Source organism: Pseudochaenichthys georgianus, chromosome 3 (assembly GCF_902827115.2).
Source record: "Pseudochaenichthys georgianus chromosome 3, fPseGeo1.2, whole genome shotgun sequence".
Classification (NCBI taxonomy): Eukaryota; Metazoa; Chordata; class Actinopteri; order Perciformes; family Channichthyidae; genus Pseudochaenichthys; species Pseudochaenichthys georgianus.
The window spans coordinates 25134666-25156852 of NC_047505.1; the positions used below are offsets into that span (position 1 = coordinate 25134666).

At 41.7% G+C, this 22187-nt stretch overlaps 1 protein-coding gene across 2 annotated transcripts in view; it reads right to left on the minus strand.

The window, feature by feature from the left end:
• LOC117464767 (E3 SUMO-protein ligase PIAS1-like) overlaps positions 1-21284 on the minus strand; it is a 62752-nt gene extending 41468 nt beyond the window's left edge. Inside the window, exon 1 of one of the 2 annotated variants that reach the window (XM_034107427.1) lies at positions 21234-21284. In XM_034107427.1, coding sequence (XP_033963318.1) covers positions 21234-21257 — 24 coding nt within the window. In that variant the 5' untranslated portion in view covers positions 21258-21284. The other variant, XM_071206474.1, reaches the window with a different exon arrangement.
• Positions 21285-22187: the final 903 nt, after the last annotated feature.

A 22187-nucleotide genomic window follows, 5' to 3' on the forward strand; every position in this document is an offset into this window, starting at 1 on the left:
AGAAGAGATTTCAGACAACCTGGGCCTCAAACGAGCTGCACACTTCTCTACGGCTACAGAGCAGAGGCTGCTGCACACCACACACTACATACTGCATGTTGTGCACAGCTGTTACATATCCAAACATGCGCACACACGCAATATATGTAACACAATTACTAATCAGGACATAGACCTGTCCTTCTTCTAGCTCCCTACAGATATAAGCTAAAAAGGCACATTCATGGAGGAAGAAGGAAATTGAATGTAACTCCGAGGCCTGAGCCGCACTGCAGTTATAAAAACATTTCAGTCAAACACAGACGCTCGTACAGCAGGAAGCTCCATCACAGGTGCAGCACGCAGGCAGCAGCAGCAGCTGTCTGTGGAGTCCCAACATCTTGAGATATTCTTTAACTGAACATTCATTTTGATCATTCCATTTTATTGCCTGAGCCAAGAAGGTTTATCTGTTTAATATTCCTTTCCTGGACACACACACACACACACACACACACACACACACACACACACACACACACACACACACACACACACACACACACACACACACACACACACACACACACACACACACACACACACACACACACACACACACACACACACACACACACACACACACACACACACACACACACACACACACACACACACACACACACACACACACACACACACACACACACACACACACACACACACACACACACACACACACACACACACACACACACACACACACACACACACACACACTGAACGATTAATCGCGATTTGAAATGATGCGATTATGAAATCGCAAAGCCTGCAATGTCTTTTTTAAACTTTTTTTAAACATGTGTTTTGTTCTTCTTGTGTGTCAGTCATCCACACCAATCAGAAGTACTGTGCTCCACATGTACCAGCCATTGTTTACCAATCAGAAGTGGCCCATGATAGAAAGTGATAGACAGATTGATCCAATCACCTGCCAAGTATTTTTGAAATACTTTTCCAAATGGCTTCCAATGGAGCTCTCCGAGATGGTCTGGTGAAACAAAGCATCTGAGTCAGGTTAGTAATGCTCCATCACATGTTTTACATCTCTTACAGGGTGAATCTTAAACTGAAGCTTGACTTTAAAGCAACCCAACGGAAGTTTCATGTAACTTTAGTTCTTTCACTCGTAGCTCGGGCTGCGAGGGTGCTAGAGACGGGAGCACGTTGATACGACCTTCCTAGCCGGAGATATGGCCGCATTTTACAATAAACTTCCGTTGGGTCGCTTAAAAATAAATATCGCAAATCGCAATCGCAATATTTGTCTGAAAAATATATACACACACAAGAATACGGTGGAGCTGGTGGAGAAGGAGTAAGAGATGAACACCTCTCACTAAGGCTGCGGCCCCACGAGGACGAATTTGGTCGTTTGCGTTACTGTTTAGTGTCATATAGACCGTTCGGCCACACGAGGACGACCGAATATGGCACTAAACGACTGAGGAAATGACAACGGGTCCCAAGGTGGATAGAAATGCATACGCCACTCTCTGGGGGGTCAAACAGCTCCGTGTGTGCGCCCTATACGGACATTTTCAGATCACTGATAGTGATTGCGCAATAGCCCCGCCTCTCCCCACCTCTTCTGCTCACCTCCGCTTACCCCGCGCCAGTGCTGAAGTGTTTCGCCACCAACAACAACAACAATGGCGGATCGCAGAGTTGCTATCGTGCTCCGGACGCTATTGACCATGCTACAGTTGTTTGTGCAACATCTACAGCAATAATGATGAGGCAATAGCCCCGCCTCTCCCCACCTCTGCTGCTCACCCCCACGTCAAAGTAAACTGCACACTGAATTCAGATTATTTATCTTTCTCTCGCGAGTGAAGTCTAATCTGACAGGACGGAGACACGCAGCTCTGCTCACCTGCAGCTCCTCCCTCTGCAGCAAAACACACACTTCAAGTCAGATCATCACCCTTAGCTATTTTAATTACCTCTCAAACTCCCTAAACTAGTTATAAATATGTTTATTTTTACAGTCGGCCGGGTCACTCATTACTGGACCAGCTGCTGCATGAGACAGACACTGGCGCTGTCCGAAGAGAGGGAGGAAAAAGAGAGGCTCCGTGTATTTTATCATTATATTATATAGAGTCGTTATTTATTTGTTTTAAAGCTCAATAAATAACAAAGAAGACCTTTGACCGGCACTTTTATAATTTTGTCCGGAAGATTTCAACTTTAATACACGCTGACTGGCGAAAAACTCTGCCCGGTTCCCTCGGCCCCCACCGCGGAGAATAAACAGAAGGGCAACCATGACAACCATGCTTCTTCGCTGCTTTTGTGGAGGAAGTTACAGCGCCACGTAGAGGCTCCTGCATGTACTGCAGCTTCTCCAGCGGTTGGAGCTAAACGGAGCGGTCTCGTGTGGGCAGACACTATCCGGATAATTATTGCATGTGGACGGAAGCCGTTTGCGATTGCGTTTGCGTTAATCCTATGCGTTTAGCCGTTTTCGTCCTCGTGGGGCCGCAGCCTAAGTATCTCCACTTTTGTCCTCCTCTCCATTAGCCAGTGCTGCTCCTTCTCCATCTTCCCAGACAACAGAATTGAGGAGTGGAAGTTTCTGAAGACATTCAACCATCTGACAGAAGTTCTGACGGAGAACCCCACAGCTTTAACATTAACACCAACATTCATTCAGTGTACTGTCATATGACACACAGAAAGTCTGCAAATCCTCACATCTAGGGAGGTGAACATTTAAGAACATTACTAAAACAGTCGCAGAGTAAGGAATGAATTGCATATTATTGCATTATATTCTCCTGCACTTATTAGTGAAGCTTATGAGGAAGGGAAACACTAATGCGTGCCTGGTTTAGACGTGACACTGATCAAAGCCTTCGACTAAAAACAACAGAATGGTTCAAAGTAATATCAAAGACCTTGTAGTGCCACAATGTTCATATAGCCAGTGTGGCAGATGCTGCTTACTGATCTCGTGACAACATGAAAGTCAAAATCCTCTTAACTTGATTACATGAAATATGCCTTTTTGTTTTATTCTCAATAAACACTATCATGATTGGAGAGCCCTGAAAAGCCAGGTTTTCGTGCTCTATTGGGTTGTTTGACTGGAATCATTTGACATGTAGGTGGGAAAAGAAGCTGGAACAAAGGAAGGATGCAGGGAGAGAGGGGATAAAACACAAAGAGAATAGCTGGGGGTAACGGGGGGGGGGGGTTTCTACACACACAAACAGCATGCAGACCAGTGTGGGGTTTTTTATAGCCTGAGAGGAAGTTTCTGCCTTAAAACTCCCAGCCTGTGACATTTTGCGCCAATAAACAATCTCTCAATGAGACCATTTTGGTTGGCTAAGAAAAGCTGAGGATTCACTGTATCCACCACGATGGTATACTCGTCAGATTGGAAATGCCCATACAAAACATTTTGACTAACATGTGCTGCTAAAAATGAAACTTACAAAAACCCAGGATTATGAAATGGCCTCAGGGAAGTAAACCACTGCACCGAAATGTATTTAAAAATAGACACACGCTACCAGAACTCTCCAAAGATAGTAAATTCGACATTTCTATTAAAAGAGTTACAATCGGATGAAATCTAGCTGCAGAGAACTAGAGACTTTTCTGGTGTTTGACCGGTTAGTGATTAAGTACGACGGGCTTCATTAGTTATTCAGAATAAAAGGAAACACTTGTGTGACTTACGGATGTAACAGGTAACTGATTAACTGGTCAAATGCCTAATGGTTAGTATTAACGTTTTAAATGTTATTACCATTAAATCTGTGTTTTGCTGTTACTGCCAGGGTTTCATTTTATTTAGGCCAGACGACCTCTACTGAATGGAACACAAATGATGTTTTATATGTTTTATTTCACTCAAATGAATTAGTAGCCAAAACGTACTCAGCGCTTACATACTGTGCATTATGTCAGCCAGTGTGCACAATCAAGTGTATGAGTGACAGTGAGTATAAAGGTAGAAGTAACGTTATGGTAAACATACTATCTGCAGAAGAGATGACTTTACGATCCGATGGAGCAGTCGTCTCTGCTAAAGCTATGAAACTTTAACTGTCTTTTACCAAACGCTAAGTCAACTAATCTTTTTTAAGAGGTTTTAATCAAATCATGTGATCAATCACAGAGGGAAGAGGATGGAATGAAAACCATGTTGGACTCCACAGAGCACTAAAAGATTAAATCTGCGTTGGTCCTTGCAAACCATCATTTTTCACAAAGACAAAAATCAAACTCAAAACAAATTGACTGAACATAAAGTTAACATCTTTTATCTCTGGGTCATGAGAAGTCCCATAACCCCTCAGACTCAAAGCTTTTAGATGCAGTGTTGTTTCTACCTCATGCTGTTTCTTTCTAATGCTTGCAGAGACATGTTGCTTCCTTTTCCCAGAACATCTGTGCTGACTGTGTTCAAACTGGCCCAAAGCGGAGAAAACAGTGTTGGCCTAAATGGCGCCCAACTTGCATATCTTGATGTCAAGGAGCTTCAACAGACACATTTCCATGTCTGTTGATCTTCTAAATGTCTATCTTTACATTACAACTTGAATACTTGATAAGAAGCAGCTATTAGGCCTTCTTTTTTTCTTGTGAGGACCACAAGACTTCTTTCATCCAAAGACTGCTAAATCTAAAGATGCATTCTTGTATTTCGTGGCCTTTTTTTTGGCCATCTTTACTATTGGCACATCACACATTGTTGTAGAGCAGAGCGGTCATTGTGTCCCATTGTAAACGTCTATCTAGCCAATAACAGGTTGCAAATCACTCAAATCACTATTTATAAATGAGTAAACGGGGGGTAAGATAATACAATATATCCTGTTTGGTCCGGTTTTAGTGTGAACATATTCACAAAATGTAACAAATAATTGTAGTGATGACACTCTGCTAAATGTTTTTTAATAGAGAGGCGAAGTCCCTCCCTTTCCGGGGGACCTCCATGGGACCTTATTTCGCAAAAAGTATGTATTGAAGTCAATGGGGAGAGAAAGATTATCTTTCGATCCCGTTTCAATTGTGCCACGAATTACACATATGATGTTTATCAATTTAAAATATAATTTTGCAAGTCAAAAAAATTAAAATGTAGTGTGAAACCGCTCAATGAACTACATCTCCCGTCCCACACCACACACCAAGATGGCCGTCACGTTGGCACATTTCACTTCTTTCTTTCAGAATGAGGCAAAAAGTATCAAAAGAGGTGAAAATCACTACAAGTCTGGGCATGTTGAGAGCTGCACATACACAGGGGAGCCAGCATGCAGGACCGGGATTCTGGGATTTGTAGTCTTTCTAGTTGCGTATATTTTTCATAGTCTTATATTTCAACAGTTTTACGACAAACTGACTTTTTTTACATGGAAATGATTTTTTAAGATTGACAAACATCATGCACAATTCAAACGGAATAGAAAGATAATCTTTCTCTCCCCATTGACTTCAATACATAATTTTTCAGAAATAAGGTACCATGGGTCGGAAGTAGATGGGGGCGGAACTTCGTCTCTCTATAGTTGGTCGTGTTCAATTTGAGCTCAACTGACACAGTGGTATCTGCAGTCTCATATCTCTCTGTGTGTTTGCTATATTCTTGTCAGACTGGAGCTTGGTGGGGTGTGGGGTGATAATTTGCTGTGTCCAGAGCTGGTGAGAATGACTGATGGAGGGATAAAGGGAAGGGGGATGGGAGGAGAGAGAGAGAGCAGCTGAGCCTCTAAACCCAATAAAATTCTCCACAGCTCTAGATGTTGCCATCAGTTTGCTATGGCCGCCGGTGACATTGCTTTAAACAAAGAAACCAATGAACCCCATCCATTGTTGCTATACAGAAAGGAAGAGCTGTACCGTCCTTATACATCCAAAATAATCCAGAATCTTGACCTAAACTGACTGCCCATCACTGCCTTTGTCTGACCAACAACCCAACACACATGTAGTTGGCTAAATGTAAAGCAGGAAAAGCAGCACATCCTCACATATGAGAAGCTGGAACCTTAATATACGTTTCTTTTACTTTTGTCAATCTGATCCAAACAAATTAATTAACTCATTGTTGAAGCTCTAGTTGTGGTCTTCCACTTTCTGTAAGAAACGATTCTTACCGAAATGCACCTTGGGATTTGTAGTTACCAGCGACAACAGCACAACCGGTATTGTTTTCACCTTGTGAGTCTGTGTGTGTGTGTCATTAATGCAAAATGTGCTCCCAGAGGCACTCGGTGTAAGGGGAACTACCACAGAGGCTGCTTTGAGTCATTTGCCAGGTGTTTATGTTTTAGTGGACAGACTGTCACTATGTGTAGCTGAGATTACAATTAAATTGGAGTTTGGAAATTGGTAATGTCCAGTCGGTAGTACTGGAAGTAGGGGAGTATGAAGTGAAGGGGCCCGGTTTACACCTCTGGCCTGATGTGATCGCTTGTAACTCGCGTGTTAATGCATGCACACAGACTTTTACTTTTAAATGAAGTAATCATAAATATTCTTAGTGATGAGTTAATTGGAAGAGTTTTGTGCGCGCCCAAACTTTGGACACTTCGTCTATGCAGAAAATGAATGGGCTTTACTTCCAGAAAGTCTTAAATACTGTATGGCTAACAGATCACTAAACTGAAGATAGCTTGTTTCTATGCCTAATGTGTGAGAGAGAGAGAGAATCAGTGACACTACTGCATCAGTAAGAGGTTTAAAAAGAATTAAAACTCACATCTTATTGCAACGTGCAAACCAGCTCTTGTACGTTCAGTCATTTTAATGGAAATCAACAATTAGACGGATGTTTTTTTCTGATTATATTAAGGATCTTAATTGTTAGAGAAACTACAATCAGCACCCTACCGCGAACCTCCTCGTGTGAAATGTCAAAACGTCTACAGTGAAAGGGGCCCATTATTGGCTGTTTTTATTTGTTTATTTGTATCCCAATTAACTTTAATCCAACTAACACATTTTAAAAGTGGAAAATGATAACAAGGAATCCACAAATGTAAAGTGCACACACACAATCAAATATTTCACCGCTACCATGCAAAGTGCTTCAGTTCAGTTGCACACACACACACACACACACACACACACACACACACACACACACACACACACACACACACACACACACACACACACACACACACACACACACACAACACACACACACACACACACACACACACACACACACACACACACACACACACACACACACACACACACACACACACACACACACACACACACACCACACACACACACACACACACACACACCACACACACACACACACACACACACACACACACACACACACACACACACACACACACACACACACACACACACACACACGCACACGCACACGCATAGGAGTGTCACAAAGACGGTGCCTGCATGCCACAGAGAGTTAGCATGAGAGGGGGGGACATGTTCTCACACACACAACGCACAGGACCCACGCACAGATCATTATCGCAGTGATCGCATGTGCTGGCCAAATGGCTGGTGTGTGCAAAAAACCTCAATGCAGCGTTCAATCCCATGATTATCATATGACATGCACACAACCACACTGTCTGCGTGTGTATGGGAATAAAGCTGCTCAACTAGATTAAAACACAACTTCTCCCACAGAGATGTTGGATAATGATTAACTTCACCGGTTTAGAAATTAATCCTTGTGTGCAGGATTAAAAGGGCCCGGTTTAGGTATGCTTTATTTTCTCCCATTGCCTGAAGCGACAGTGAACACCATAGATATTTTCCTCCCTTCTTGACGACAGTGAAACAGGAGTCTCTAGACCACACCTTCATTCTGACTCTTGCAGCCTTCAGCAATGTCATGATATTCCTCTTAAAAGCTTCACATGTTAGTCTGAACACATCTTTGGGTGTGTTGTATTTACTCACACACATGCTATTAGGACTACAATTTCTATCAATCACCGTTTTGGTGATTGATAGAAATTGTAGTCCTAATAGCATGTGCAGTGTAAGTACAGTGTGAGAAAAAGTTTTTAGAGAGTACTTGTCCATGGACAAGTGAGTTTGGCAATGTACTTGTCCGAATACATTTTTCACTTGTCCAGAATTGACAAATTGGGGCCACTGTAATCTTCTTCTTCGTCATCGTATTTTTTACATTTTCCCACGGTTTTTTACAACACCGCTAACGTAAGTGAGCGGTAAGATTTTACTGCATCACACAAAGGGTTGGGTATCGTTTGGATTTTAACGATTCCGGTTCTGCTTTTCGATTCTGGTTATTTTCGGTTCTCGATTCCAGTTCTTTGAGAGGGTAAAAATAAGTCCCATGACAAACTGGGAGAAAAATATATTTATGAAAACATTAAGTCAAATCTGTATTCCTATTTACAAATCACTTCATACTGTTGAATTTCTTACGGTTATTGAATACAATTATATAAAAATAATCTCTGCATTGTTTAGTTAGTTCTAAGTGGTGCAGTTTGAGGATGTACAAAGACTCCAGCTCATTAAAAACTCTGCAGCTAGACTACTAACGAATACCAAAAGGAGGGAACACGTTAGTCCTGTCTTAGCTACTCTACACTAGCTTCCTGTAACTTTCAGAATTGATTTGAAGGTGCTTCTCCTCACATACAAAGCTCTAAATGGACAAGGACCCAGCTACATTGCTGACTCTCTAATAAACTACACACCCGCCAGAACACTGAGATCATCAGATGCAGGTCTATTAGAGGTCACCAGAAAGAGTCCTAAGAAGATCGGTGATGCAGCCTTTGTAAACTACGCCCCAAAACTGTGGAACATGTTACCCAACAATATTAGGGAAGCCAATACATTAGGCATTTTTAAAAAGCTTAATCTCTTTACCAAAGCATTTTACTGATTTTACACTATTATACTGCACGATTCTCTGTGATTGACATTGCACTATTTCTCTGTTTTATTCCCCATGTTTTTATTTTTAATTATTTTATCCCACTTTATGCTTTGCTCTTGCTGCTTGTTTTACACTGATTTTATGTCTTATTTTTTACTGATGTAAAGCACATTGAACTGCAATCCCCTGTATGAAAGGTGCTATACAAATAAAGTTATTATTATTATTATATTTATAGCCTATAGGCCTAGCGCTTTTCTACAACTCAAAGACACTTGCACGCTTACACATGTCCTGCAATACACATGCTGGCAGCTGCTCAGCTGCTCACCATTTGTAAAAGTTAATAAATAGTATAAATAGCATTTCAATAATGTACTTTCTATACCCTGCTTCATAAACAATACTGACATCCCTGCTCCTCCGAGTCTGGGGGTCCGGGGATGTGAGGACAGCGCGAGGACACAGACAGGGAGGCTGCTTCACTTCATAAAGGAAATGGTGGTCAATATTAACAACACAGGAGCTAAAACGCTTAATAACCTTCATTACGTGTTCGAGAAAGAACATAAGAAAGTTTGACAAAGATGAGGCTGTTAAACGGGCAGCGGATCCGCTGTGTGTAGAAAGAGAGAGAGACGCTGAGCTGCACCGTGCAGCGATCAGCTGATCCGGAGCATAGAGAGAGCTGCAGTCCGCGGGGCTCGGCCTCACCTCCTGTCCTCACAACTCTTATTAATCCCGGGACCGGACAATTGTCATTTGTTCCTACTCGGAACCGAGTTTTGCTTCCCAACCCTGCCACTGTGCTACACTTCCCGCTCCGCCCCCCGTCTAACTGTACAGAAAGCGGCGAGATGCATTTCCTTATGAATCGACAAGCAGAACCGAAACTAACATTTCTAAACGAACAATGGCGGACACGGACAATTTGCGAATAAGTTCTGCCTTTTGTAAACTGAATTCATCAATAATTTGTCAATAAATCGGGGCGAAAAACGTCACTTGTCCACCGGACAAGTCAATTGAAAGATCTACTTGTCCGATATTGTAAATAACACGTCCCGGACGGTGGGACGTGTACTTTTTCGCACACTGAAGTATATACTGTATGATACAATCTCCTAAATGTCAGACAGCAAGTTTCTCCTGATAATACTGCTGCTACTATTTCTATTGTAGGAACATGTAAGGGAGCTAAATGGAGGTACAGTTAACATCATCACAGAAATGTTGAATGACTGAAGTATATGTTTTGAATGCACAGAATGATATGATTATGTGTATGCTGCAGGTTCACATGTAAGAGATGGGTCTTGATAGAAATACTAGTGTTGAATGCAGATACGATATCAGGGTTGAGGAACCAATAATAAAACAAAGTGAAGTGCCTTCATTTGGGGAATGTAAACATGTTATATTCAAAAACCCTTAGTCTCAATAAAGAAGCTAAACTCCTCAACACAAGATTAAAACTGTCTTAAATGAGCAAAATTACAGTTTAAATCAAAAACGGATCCTCTGACTGGATGCCAGATTGTGTGCCATGAACAGCTGCTGGCACAGTGAGTGTTTTTCCACTGCACCACAAAGCCAGTCAAAAATGGTTTATATTGAGTGTGTTGGTCAGAGCGACGTGGCAAGTTGGCAAATTGGTTTGCCGAAAGCAGACAGACCTGGGATCGTGGTAAAACAAAGGTTTGGCCACGGATGCATACCAGACAATCACATGTGTGTCTCTAGCTCTTCTCCAGGATGCATTTTGTGAAATGATGCTTAAACGTCAATATAATTAAATAAAATGTCCACCCCCAACACACACTCTGTTCACCAAAGGCAGTTGGTGTCCGACCTGAGTTGAACCCGGGATGGAGAGTCACAAACAAAGATCAGCTGACAACCCATTCAGATCAAGTGGTTAAACGAGCATGAGATTGTATGGGGAAAAGGTAATGTAAAACCTCCGCTAGAGTCCCAAAGGAGCAGGTTGTTTCACCGAACCAGACCGAAGTAGCAGCTTTTAGCAACCAGCATTGTTACCCTTTGAGCTCCACATTGGGTAGCAGAGCTGAAACAAATCTGCTGCACTTTGCATGGGTTTAGGATGTGAACAGTAACGCAGTTCTTCTGAGTCCCAGGAGCCTGGGAGATGGTGAGGCTAATAATGTTGTGCCAAGCAGTTTCTGCAAAGGTTCTGCAGGATGTGTGTTTGTGTGTGTTTGTGTGTGGGTGTGCGGAGGTTGTGAAGGCGGATGGAGGGGTGGGGGGGAGCTTGCACAGTACCTGGCCATTATATAAAGCTCCTACTCTCAGCTAGAGGGCTCTGTACTGAGTGCCAACTCGCTCCCCATCCTCCTCCCCTCTCTGTCCTCCCATCCCCCCTTCCAGCTACTCCGACTCAGGCTTAACTCTGAAATACCTCGCCTGTTGTTTTCTCTCCCTCCTGCCTCTGTGGTATCACTTTGCACATTGTGGATCAAACATAAGACAAAAGTTAGGGACTCAAATATTAGGGATGCACGATATTGGGTTTTTGAAACCGATACCGATAACTTCCTGCTTCTCAAGACCGATACCGATAACCGATAATAAAAAAAGATTTACATTTACATTTTTTTGATCGCCACTAATTATTTTAACGCGATTAACGCATGTGTATTTTTTTCCCTCGGCCGCCCCGTAGTTTCAGAGCGCATCAAGTTTAAAATACCATCTACAAGCTGATGCTGACAGCCCCACTCCTGCCGCCCGCTTGTGGCAGACCACACTTCCAAGCTCACCGGCAGGCACCGACTGGCCATCTGAAGGACCGGGAGGGTGTGTGTTTGTGTGGCCCGAGCGAGCGAGAGAGAGACCTTACGTGCATTGTTGTTGTTAGCATCTGGTGCTAGCTAGCTGCGCTAACGGATATAAGGAGCTGTTTAAATGAAAACAGAGGAGCGACATTTCGCCACAACTGTGGGCAACATGATTGCAGCGTCCAGGCAGCTCCGGTTCGAGCATATGCCCACACACACACACACACACACACACACACACACACACACACACACACACACACACACACACACACACACACACACACACACACACACACACACACACACACACACACACACACACACACACACACACACACACACACACACACACACACACACACACACACACACACACACACACACACACACACACACACACACACACACACACACACACACACACACACACACACACACACACACACACACACACACGATAGCTGGGGATTCTGGGTAGTGTAGTGTCTTCGGCCATCCTAAACTGAAAAATGTTGACAATCGCAATGATGCTCGAAATGTCCCTTATAGGCCTACGTCTGTTTCCGGTTATTTTTATTTTGAAATTCAGTTCCTGACGAACGCCAAAAAAGACCGAGATTATGGAATTAAACCAATAAATAAAAGCAAGGATAATTGTGTGTTATTGGTGAGTAAATAACAGTGTGTTATTTTGAAAAGAATAACAAATTAGAAGGAAAAAAAGATTTTAAAAATACGAGGCTCTGAGCCCCATGTATTTTCCTCACAGACGGCAACACTAAAGGTCTACAATAAAGACCTAAATTAATATTTGGGATGTTCTTGCCTTTAGATTCTCCCAATAAGTCCAAGTACAGAGCGTGACTTTGCTGTGAAAAACACATTTCCACCAAAAAAACGTTAGCAACCATGTCTACACATTCATGAAGTAATCTTCGTCATAACTAGCAAACTAAAGTGAGTGAGAACGTGTTGCGCGTAGTGTTGTCACGATACGATGTCATTTTGGTTTCGATACCGATACCAAGTCAAGAATTGCGATTCCGATTCTTTTTCGATACTTTTCTTAAAAAAAGGGAAACACGGAATATCGGCTTTAAAATTAGGAATAACAGATGATTTTAGCAGTCAGAACAACTAAAGCAGCAGTGTTACTAAGAACAGAAACGCCAAAGAGTCACATCTAATATAAATATATATAAAAGCATTTATTTTAATTGTGTAGCAGTGAGTTTAACATTTTGGCAGCACTGTTGAGCATTTTGAAAATGTATTTTCATGGCTCTGTGCAAGGCTTAGTCTTTCTAGCCACTGGTGTAAAGTAACTAAGTTCATAAACTCAAGTACTACTTGGGTACAATTTTGAGATACTTGTACTTTATTTAAGTATTTCAATGTTTCTTTTGCTACTTTGTACTTCTAATCCACTACAGTTCAGAAATAATGGTGTACTTTTCCTCCACTACATGTATTTAATACCTTTAGTTACTTCACAGATCTGGATGAATGATGTGAAATCTAATCAAGTGTTAAATCAGACTTTAGTTCCACCTGGAGTAAATCCACCAGCTACCCTGCAGTCTACAAAGTCATTCAAACTAGCTGCACATTTACCAGCTTTGAGAACACTTTCATGATCAATCATTATAAAACATATCATATATATTATTCTGAGATGGACCAATCTGCACAATGACTACTTTTACTGTCGCTACTTTAATACTTTTACTTGAGGAACATTTTGAATGCAGTACTTTTACTGTAACAGAGTATTCCTTCACTCTGGTGCTTCTAGTACAAGACCTGAGCACTTCTACTTTTACTGTCGCTACTTTAACTATATTTTGATGATAATACTTTTGTACTTTTATTTGAGGAACATTTTGATTGCAGGATTGTTCCTACATTCTGGTACTTCTACTTTAACTCAAGTACAAGACCTGGGTACTTCTACTTTTACTCAAGTACAAGATATATACTTATACCACCTCCGTTTATAGCCTATGAAAAAAAGTAATAGAAAACGAAGGCTAAAGCTAACGTTAGCAGATAGTGATGCTAGTTTGCTAGCTAAGTTAGCTCAACGATAATATTGCGACGCTCTGCCGCTCCGACAGGGAGCTCTGCTCTGAACACCTGACTTCTGGCTCGTTCACAGACTTCTGGCGTCTTTTTTGTCAACAAGCCGAGGCGCAGCGGCAGTTGCACTCCCACTTGCAGCCATGCTTCTCGTTTTCTCACATGCTCTGGCAGCTAGCGCGTGGCCGCGTGCACGAGAGAGGGGAGGGACTTAGAGCGTGCTTGAGAGGAGCGGGACTGCAGGCAAGGCTGCAGTGCAGGGAGTGGAAGCAGAGCGCTGAACACACACGGCTCTTATTAAACGGCGTTTTTTCACGGGAGTACTTTTCCCCGTAATTCTTAAAGTACCGACACTAATGAAACGGAGGAATCGTACCGTTTTTAACGGCAGGGTATCGCGGTACCTTTCAAGTATCGGTACACCGTGCAACACTAGTTGCGCGCGCGCGCGGGCCGATAATTATCGTGCATCCCTATCAAATATGGATCGGGCCATTTCTTCCTGAAGCAGGATCAGTTCATGCAACCCAGCTGGACTGAGTTCAGAACGGTTTCCCTTTTAATCATTAGCGTGTTTAATGCGGTGCCATCACACCTGAGGCTCCAGAGGTCTAGTCCCAGCCTGCCACGGGCAGATTGAATCTGAAGCTCATCTTCTTCCATGCTGAACGGCACAAAGATGTGATGACAGGGAAGGTTTGTAATCTGCTGCCAAAACAGTGCAGGTACATCCTGCTGGTAGCAACCAACCAACACAGATTTGCTGCCAAGTATGTGGACAAAGACAGTTGGCAGGAAACACTCTGACTAACTAGTGTGATGGCAAAGAACAAACAATTGAGCGGAGGCATAACACCTGTTTGATTATCACTGACTTGCTCAAAGAGGAAGGAAGGAAGAAATGAAGGAACGAGAGCTAAAAAGCTGATAAAGACTGTAGACACCAAAATCCCACTGCAGTGGAGGAGAAGGAAGACACCCACGAGTTGCCCTTGCCCTCTGCACCTTTTTAATCCTGCAGAGTTGGAGGAGGTCTCACCGAGATGAAGGGGAAATTGTTGAGACAGTAGCCAGAAAGATAAGGTGGCCTGAGACTGCAGGCTGTGCAGCAAACATGTTGCAGGGAGAGTGCACCCATGCCTTTTTATCATCAAAGTGGCCTCTCTGATGTGGGGCTACATCTTAGCGCTGCCTGGAAACTCTCTGTGATACTATTGTCCAGGATTCATTCAGAGAAAGTAGGCAGCCTGGTTTGGAGCACCAGGCTGCTCTGTGCTGAGTGAAGTCCCAATTATATTTCTAATCTGCCTCACATCTCACTACAGCTGCATGATGGGAAGAAAATGAATGAACTATATTTCTAAATTTAAACTTAACAGGCAGGGAAAAAAGATCCTCATGATACATCACAATCTAATACTTTGTTTTACCCAAGATGATGAATCCATTTTGTTTTATATTGGAGGTAGCGCTGGTTATTAATGTAATAAAATACAAGTAAAAGGGTACAATGGGACATTTTGAGTAATGACTTCAAATAAATATATAGCATTTCTGACAAGGAAAAAGGGTTTGAATAGTATTTTATCAAATCTGAGCTTATTAGACTTTCACTGATAATGAATATCATGATGGCTCGACAAGTAAGACTGTGAGTTAGGGCTCAATAATGTGTTGCACACTACTCCTGAGTAAAGGCACCATTTCTTAAAGATTTGTCTTTCCTACCAACATGCGTCATTGTTAAATATCATCTTAAATCATAGTGCTCCTGGTACCAATATGTGTAACTGTGCAGCTGTCATTTCATCCACTTTCACTGCACACGCTGAACCTATCGATGAGTCAAAAGATAAAACCACAATCTAAGGAAATCAATTCACTATTATTACTGGAAAGAGGAAGAAAGGGCATTTTTAGATGAGTTTTCTACAATCATCTGCTGGTATATAACAGAGCTGATAACCTGATAACATGTCTTTAATGCAGTCAAAACACTGAATGCAGAATCAACTACCATTATTTCACAGGTAAGAGGTGACCCACTTTATCACCACAACATTGTCATTTCTATGTATCGTCAAAGTAAAAGATCAAATGCAGTTTCTTAAAGAAAGCAGAGGGGTCTTCCGCTCACAGCGGGCTACTTCCTTTGGTGCACCAGTGTCTTAAGCTGCAGGCCTTTGGGTCACAGGTCACTAGAGAGGCCACTGCCTGCGCTCACTGCTATTATTAGACATTAACCCTCTAAGCTGCCTGTTCAGGAACCAAAAGCAGAAACACCTTCACCAGCTGGCTGTATTCCCCCTGCAGGTGTCATGATGTTAAACAGACATGAGAGAGGAAGCTATTGGCCCAGAAAGACTAACACCTTCTGCAGAGTACACGTTTCTTTCTTCTCATTGATGACACAGCCTGCTTTCGTTTACCTATAAAAGTAAGAAAAAAACATCTAAAGAGGGAACAGCGAATTAAACTGTCTAACTATTTGGGAAACCTGTGGAGTAAGTGTTATCAGGCCAGAACAACGTCTAACATACAGTAATGCACTCAACCACAGCTCATCTTGATGCATCTCAACAGACCAAATTCAACTAAACTGGAGGGAGTCACACTTTTAAAGCCTGCAGCAGGATGAAGAAATAACTTGCCATTATATTTTTTTTATTATATTTATTTCAGATTCACAGCAAAATCTTTCTGATAGTCCAACATCTAAAAAAACTCAAATATCTGCCAAGAAGGTGTCCAGTGAAAAGCCGGCCTTTCTTCCTCCAGTCGGAAACGCGCGTTGAGCGCCAAACTGCTACCTACCCATGTCGATCTCAAATGTGACATGTTACCACGGCAACAGGACTGTGTAACAAAATCACCACGGGAGTTAAGAGAAAGCTGCAATCTCACCGAGAGCCTGGCACAAGTCGATGGCTGCAGACACCAAGTGCTCTCACAGGGCAAAAGAAAGCTGACAAGAGAGAGAGCTTTCATGCTGCTTTCCCTGAACATACAGAATGTACAGTCTATAATGCAGCCTGAAGGATCAAAGTACGTTCTATGTCTTTATCTGGCAGCCCGTCTGATATCTGTCCCTTAATGCTTAGAACAACTCTCTACAACAGCTGATTCAACGCTAAACGCCTCTGACATCTCTGTGAGAGACGAGACATGCAACATCTGTATTGTGTTTCATCCTACATCCACGATCACCATTTGGCTTTTTACATTATGGCTGAGATGATGCCGTAAAACGTGCTAACACTTAATCCTCCAGTATGAGATGGACACACGCGCCAACATCTGCGCATGCATGCAAGCTTTAAATACAGCCTCAGCTGAGAGGGTTCACTCTTTGTGACTTCCAACGTCTAATTCTCTTTAAACTGAAAATTAACTGCAGCGATAATGACGATGACAACAAGAGCAATAGGCAGGTGTTGAAAGGATGTCGGGGAGCAGAGCGGAGGGCCTGTATCATTAGGGATTAACCTAGCCACAGGCTCTACAAATAGACTGTCTCCACCTATAAGCTGCCAGCACAGTGAGCGCACAGACAGTTATTTGTACTGCCAGGTAGCTGCTGCAGCTCCGCAGAACAGAGAAAACAGTTCAAAGAGGCTGAGGCGGATCGGGACTCCCACCAAACAGAATGCGATGCAACAGGACACATTTAGGGGCTGGTAACATCAGAGGCATTCACAAACAGCTTTCATCTAAGGTGACTGCATACAGATCGATGCACCAATTTGGGGTATAATCTATAATACAAAGCCAAGGCCAACCATGAACAAACGTGAAGCAAAAAGTAATGTTTCAAGGACGAATACTACAAATGTTTAGCCTCTCAGTTGCAAATATGTGCTGCTTTTTTTTGTTGACTGAATATATTTGGAATTTTAAAAATGGGTCAGATAAAATAAGCGATTTGAAGACGCCACTTTTGGTTTCAGGTATTTTTCATTTTTTACCGAAGGACTATGTTTTTGGAATATCTTGATTAATTGATAAGTTTGCCATTAACCAACACTCTGAAGGACGAACATTTCTTTGACTGAAATCAAACAAATAAAGCGGTCACATGCTAGGCCAAACCATCAGATGAATCAAGCTTTTGATAATCAATTTATTATATTTTTCACCTAAAAAAATCTAATTCTCAGGAGAGGATCCTCCGTACTCACCCACAGAGGTCTGGGCATTATTGAATGAAACAAAATGTATTTGAGAAGATGGCAAACGTCAGAGGGTTTGTTCATGCATGTACCTGTTGCAAACGAGTACAAAATAAAGATGAAATAAAAAACACTTATTGTTCGGTTGTGTCATTGGTTTCCTGTGAACTGTCTGAGCCATGTCCCCTGCTATGTCACACCTTAACGTGTCCGGACTGTGCTTTGAAAATGCAAGATGCCCTGCGCCATTAATACTTAAAAACATCATTAAATGTGCTCATAGTCAGGGGAGAGCATCAAGGAGTCACTGCTGGTTTGTGGGATAATACCATGGATGTATAATAAGAACTGGATACAGCGTGGGAGGCGGGGGCCTCGTTCATTCCTATGAGAGTTGATCATTGGCGCATGAAGACAAAATGGCCCAACTTTTGAGAGAGCGAAACGTCACGAAAGTATTCATATAATCATATAATCCGTTCTTATTGTGCATCCATGGGTAAAGGTAAAACTCATGTAGTACGGAACACGTCACATGAACGTGCCGGGCGGCGTGGTCCCGTGGGTTAGATCCATGGATGTAGATGCGCGTTCATAATGCAGAGGAAAATAACTCTCAGAATAACGTTATTAGCACATTTTACAACTTGAGGACCAATTGTTTTTAATAAGGGCTATACAAATGTTCATACTGGGTAGTTTATTTAGTTTAAAAAAAATTATCCAACGATTTACAGATGTCTCTTTCCCAATGTTAGTCAATGGGAAAAAGTATTTCCGGGCCCAGCGACTGATACGGAAGTGTAGTACTGCCGTTTGGCCACAACGAATATTTTCCTCAGAGCCCGGCGCACTTTTTGGGGGCTTGGATAATACTAGCACATTATTTGAGAACCTGGACGATAACATTATACTACTAGTACTAATGACACAAAAAATTACCCAGAGTACTTTTGGTTTAAAACTAATGACACCAAAATAAGTGGCCATTGCCAGCTCCAAGTAAACAAAGCTAATTTAACACATGTGGGAATTTATGATCTATGTTCACAAGCTTGTAATATTCTCTTAGAAATTAGACACCATTGAAGATAATACTATTTGGTAAGTGCACAGGGTTGAAGTCTCTGAGCATTTTGGCTTTGTAAAAACAAATGTAACAGAAAAGGTTTAGCTGCTTCCCATATTTGACAGTTTCATATTATTCTTTCCTCAAGAGTTATGTCGGGTTAGAAATATTTCTACCTACAACCAAGAAAAATATATTTTCAGAAGTGGGATTTTGACAGGAATTTTGTAAGTAACTGACTCTTGTTATAAAACTTAAAGACAGCAAGAAAGAGCCAAATCAATCAGCATTGAATCACAACTGAAGGGAACCTCACTTGTTTTTAAACAAAGACTTCAGGCCAGTCAGCTGTTGATGTTATCCTCATCTACAGACAGTGGTTGTATACAGTTGGGTGAATTAAAAAATCTGCATCTATAAAAGCTTCCTCAGTAGTTCATCATTACTGCATCACAGCGCTAGGTTAAAATTCATGGAGGATGAAAGTGTCCGGCCTTAAGCAAGGCACCGATTATTCTGATTATTCTAAAGAGCATAACCACAAAAACCCCTCCATCCTCAGAGCTGAGATCATCATGAAATAACTTTGGCAATGAAATAGCTGTTTAAAATCCCCACGTTTATTTTGGGTTTTGTCAGACAAAATAGATTTAGATTTGTGGGCATAATACTTTTATCTGACATAAAGATATTGAACATTTGTGTCTGTTGTCAGCAGCCCCAAGTGTTCATTTTGCATTAAGAAAATGAAAAAGCAAGCAAATGTAGAAGTTTAAGAAGCCTTCTACATAGAGAATATCACTTGGTTAAATCAACGAAAGCCTTTAGTAGGACCACATCTGGCTGTTCAAAGCAGGCGAGGCTTCATTACAGTGTGCAGATGAACAGCAGCTGGCACAAAGGAGCACATATAGATCCACAGAGCCAGGCAGTGGAAACACAGCGGGGGAAAGTCTAAAAATAGCTCAAGACTGTGATCAATAACTGCTAGATATGTTCCAACTCTGCTTCATAAGGCTAAATTAAAACAGTGTTAAAGTGCTGCTACAGAGACAACAGAATCATGTTAAAGGCAGGGTGCATCAGTGATGAATATTCAGTGGTGCAAAGTTATTCAATACAAGTGTATACAACATGACAAGTATTGCATTTTAATATAATTTAGGTACTTGTACTGTACTCCGGTATTTCAATTATATGCAAGTTTATATTATTGCTTCACAACATTCTGGAAGAAAATATTGTAGTTTTTACACCACTGCTTATTCACTACCATGTATTCACTTAATTTGAAACATAATACAAGTATTTTAACACAAGCAAGGGGCTGAGGTATATATGTGTACTTATTTGGCTTGTATCCAAATATGTGCACCAATTTATTGTTTTACCTTTTTCTCGAGAGGATAAACAAATGTTGACTTTTACCAAATATTTGTACCATTTTGTTTTACCTTTTCTCCCACAGTAAGGTTTTCCAATAATGTATTTCTATTTGACTTATTATTGTTGAAAAAATAAATAAAACACTGTTTAAAGAGGACAAAGAGTAAGAGAGTAAAAGTAAAGGGCTTCCCTCCCCCCTGAGTGTACTCTGTATAACGGTGCGTGGGGGGCACCGTTACATGTTAATTGTATCAACAGGTAAAGTGAGCCCAGGTGTGAACGAGCAGACCAGGTGACGTTACTGCAGCTGCAGACAGTCTACCTCTGTCTTTATAAACTTTATAACCATGCACATCCCAAGTGAGCAGTATCCGTCCATGTGTGCATGCTTTAAAACACCAAGCCGCTGTCACATTCAAACACAGTCTGCACATTATCAGCGGGACAAAATGCTCTGCAGCTCAGGACTTTCCCTCTCAAATATATATATAACCCAAACACCGGACAGAGGCGGGGATGCTGCCCGGAGGTGAGTGCCTGTCTCCGGGGTTAAAGAGCACACAGAGGATGTTTTAAAGTGAAAGCCGCTCAGCCAGCCGCTGCTCACAAAACGGTTCTCAGCAGCGAGAGTCAATATCAACATAAACATGCTCGTCGATACAAGAAAGTTGCTCCTGCATTTGAGCGGTAAGAAATACAATATGACAACATTTCATTACCTTAATGCTAAAAATGACTGTCGGGCGTTAGGACTTGACAACCAAGCGCTTAGTAACCGAGTAAAATTACAACGATTTCAGGCTGCGCCTTACCTTCAGTTCCGCACTCTCCGCCATCTTGTATTTTCTTTGCGCATGCGTGGTTAGCTGCTGTCACATGACTGGGACGCGCTGAGCCTCTGCGTGAACGCGCACACAGAGACAGGGGTGCATTCAGGTACTCATAAAATGGGTGGGAAAAACAGCGGCAGAATCTTAGTTTAAATTATCTTAATTGTTTATTTTGGCTTCTTAAGTCTTAGTATATACATTCTTTAGCGTAATCAGATATCATAATGTTTTTAAGTGTTCTTTTAATACATTTTAACTCATTGGCCAATACATATTTATTTGTCATATTTATTTATTATTACATTTAAATTCAGTTTTTAGCTCATTTATTATTTTTTACATGTGTATAGTTTACTTCTTACTTCTACTCATTTACCTGCACTATTTTATTTCAATACTATTTATTTTTGCACTATTTGTATTGTTTTATGTCTTATATATATTTATGTTGCACTGTTGGAGGAGCCTGCGATTGAAAATGTTCCTTGCCATAACTATGCACTCTAGCTACTGCGCATATGACAATAAAACCTTTGCATCTTCGAACAACACACTCTCACTCCATAATCCTCCAGGAGCGACGTTTGGTCAGTGTCCGTGGCGTGCAGTTGTGACGCTCCTAGGCTCCTTCAGCTTCATAAAGGGACGCAAATAGCTTTCAACTGATTGTAATGTATTCCCATCTGCAGCGGGATTTGACGCTCATGGAAGCACGGCATTCGTTTGTGTCGGCTGCCCTTAAAGGCAATGTGAGCGTCCATTCTCATTGGATAACGGAGAATTGTACACCCGGAAGTAAGTATTCCCCTTACTGTCGATTGATTTTACGGTGATATCTGCACTACTCATCGACTAAAAAACACCAGATTATCCTTGTTAATTACACAACATTGATTGGTTTAAATTGTGTGCAATGCTTTTGTATTTTTCCCCTTC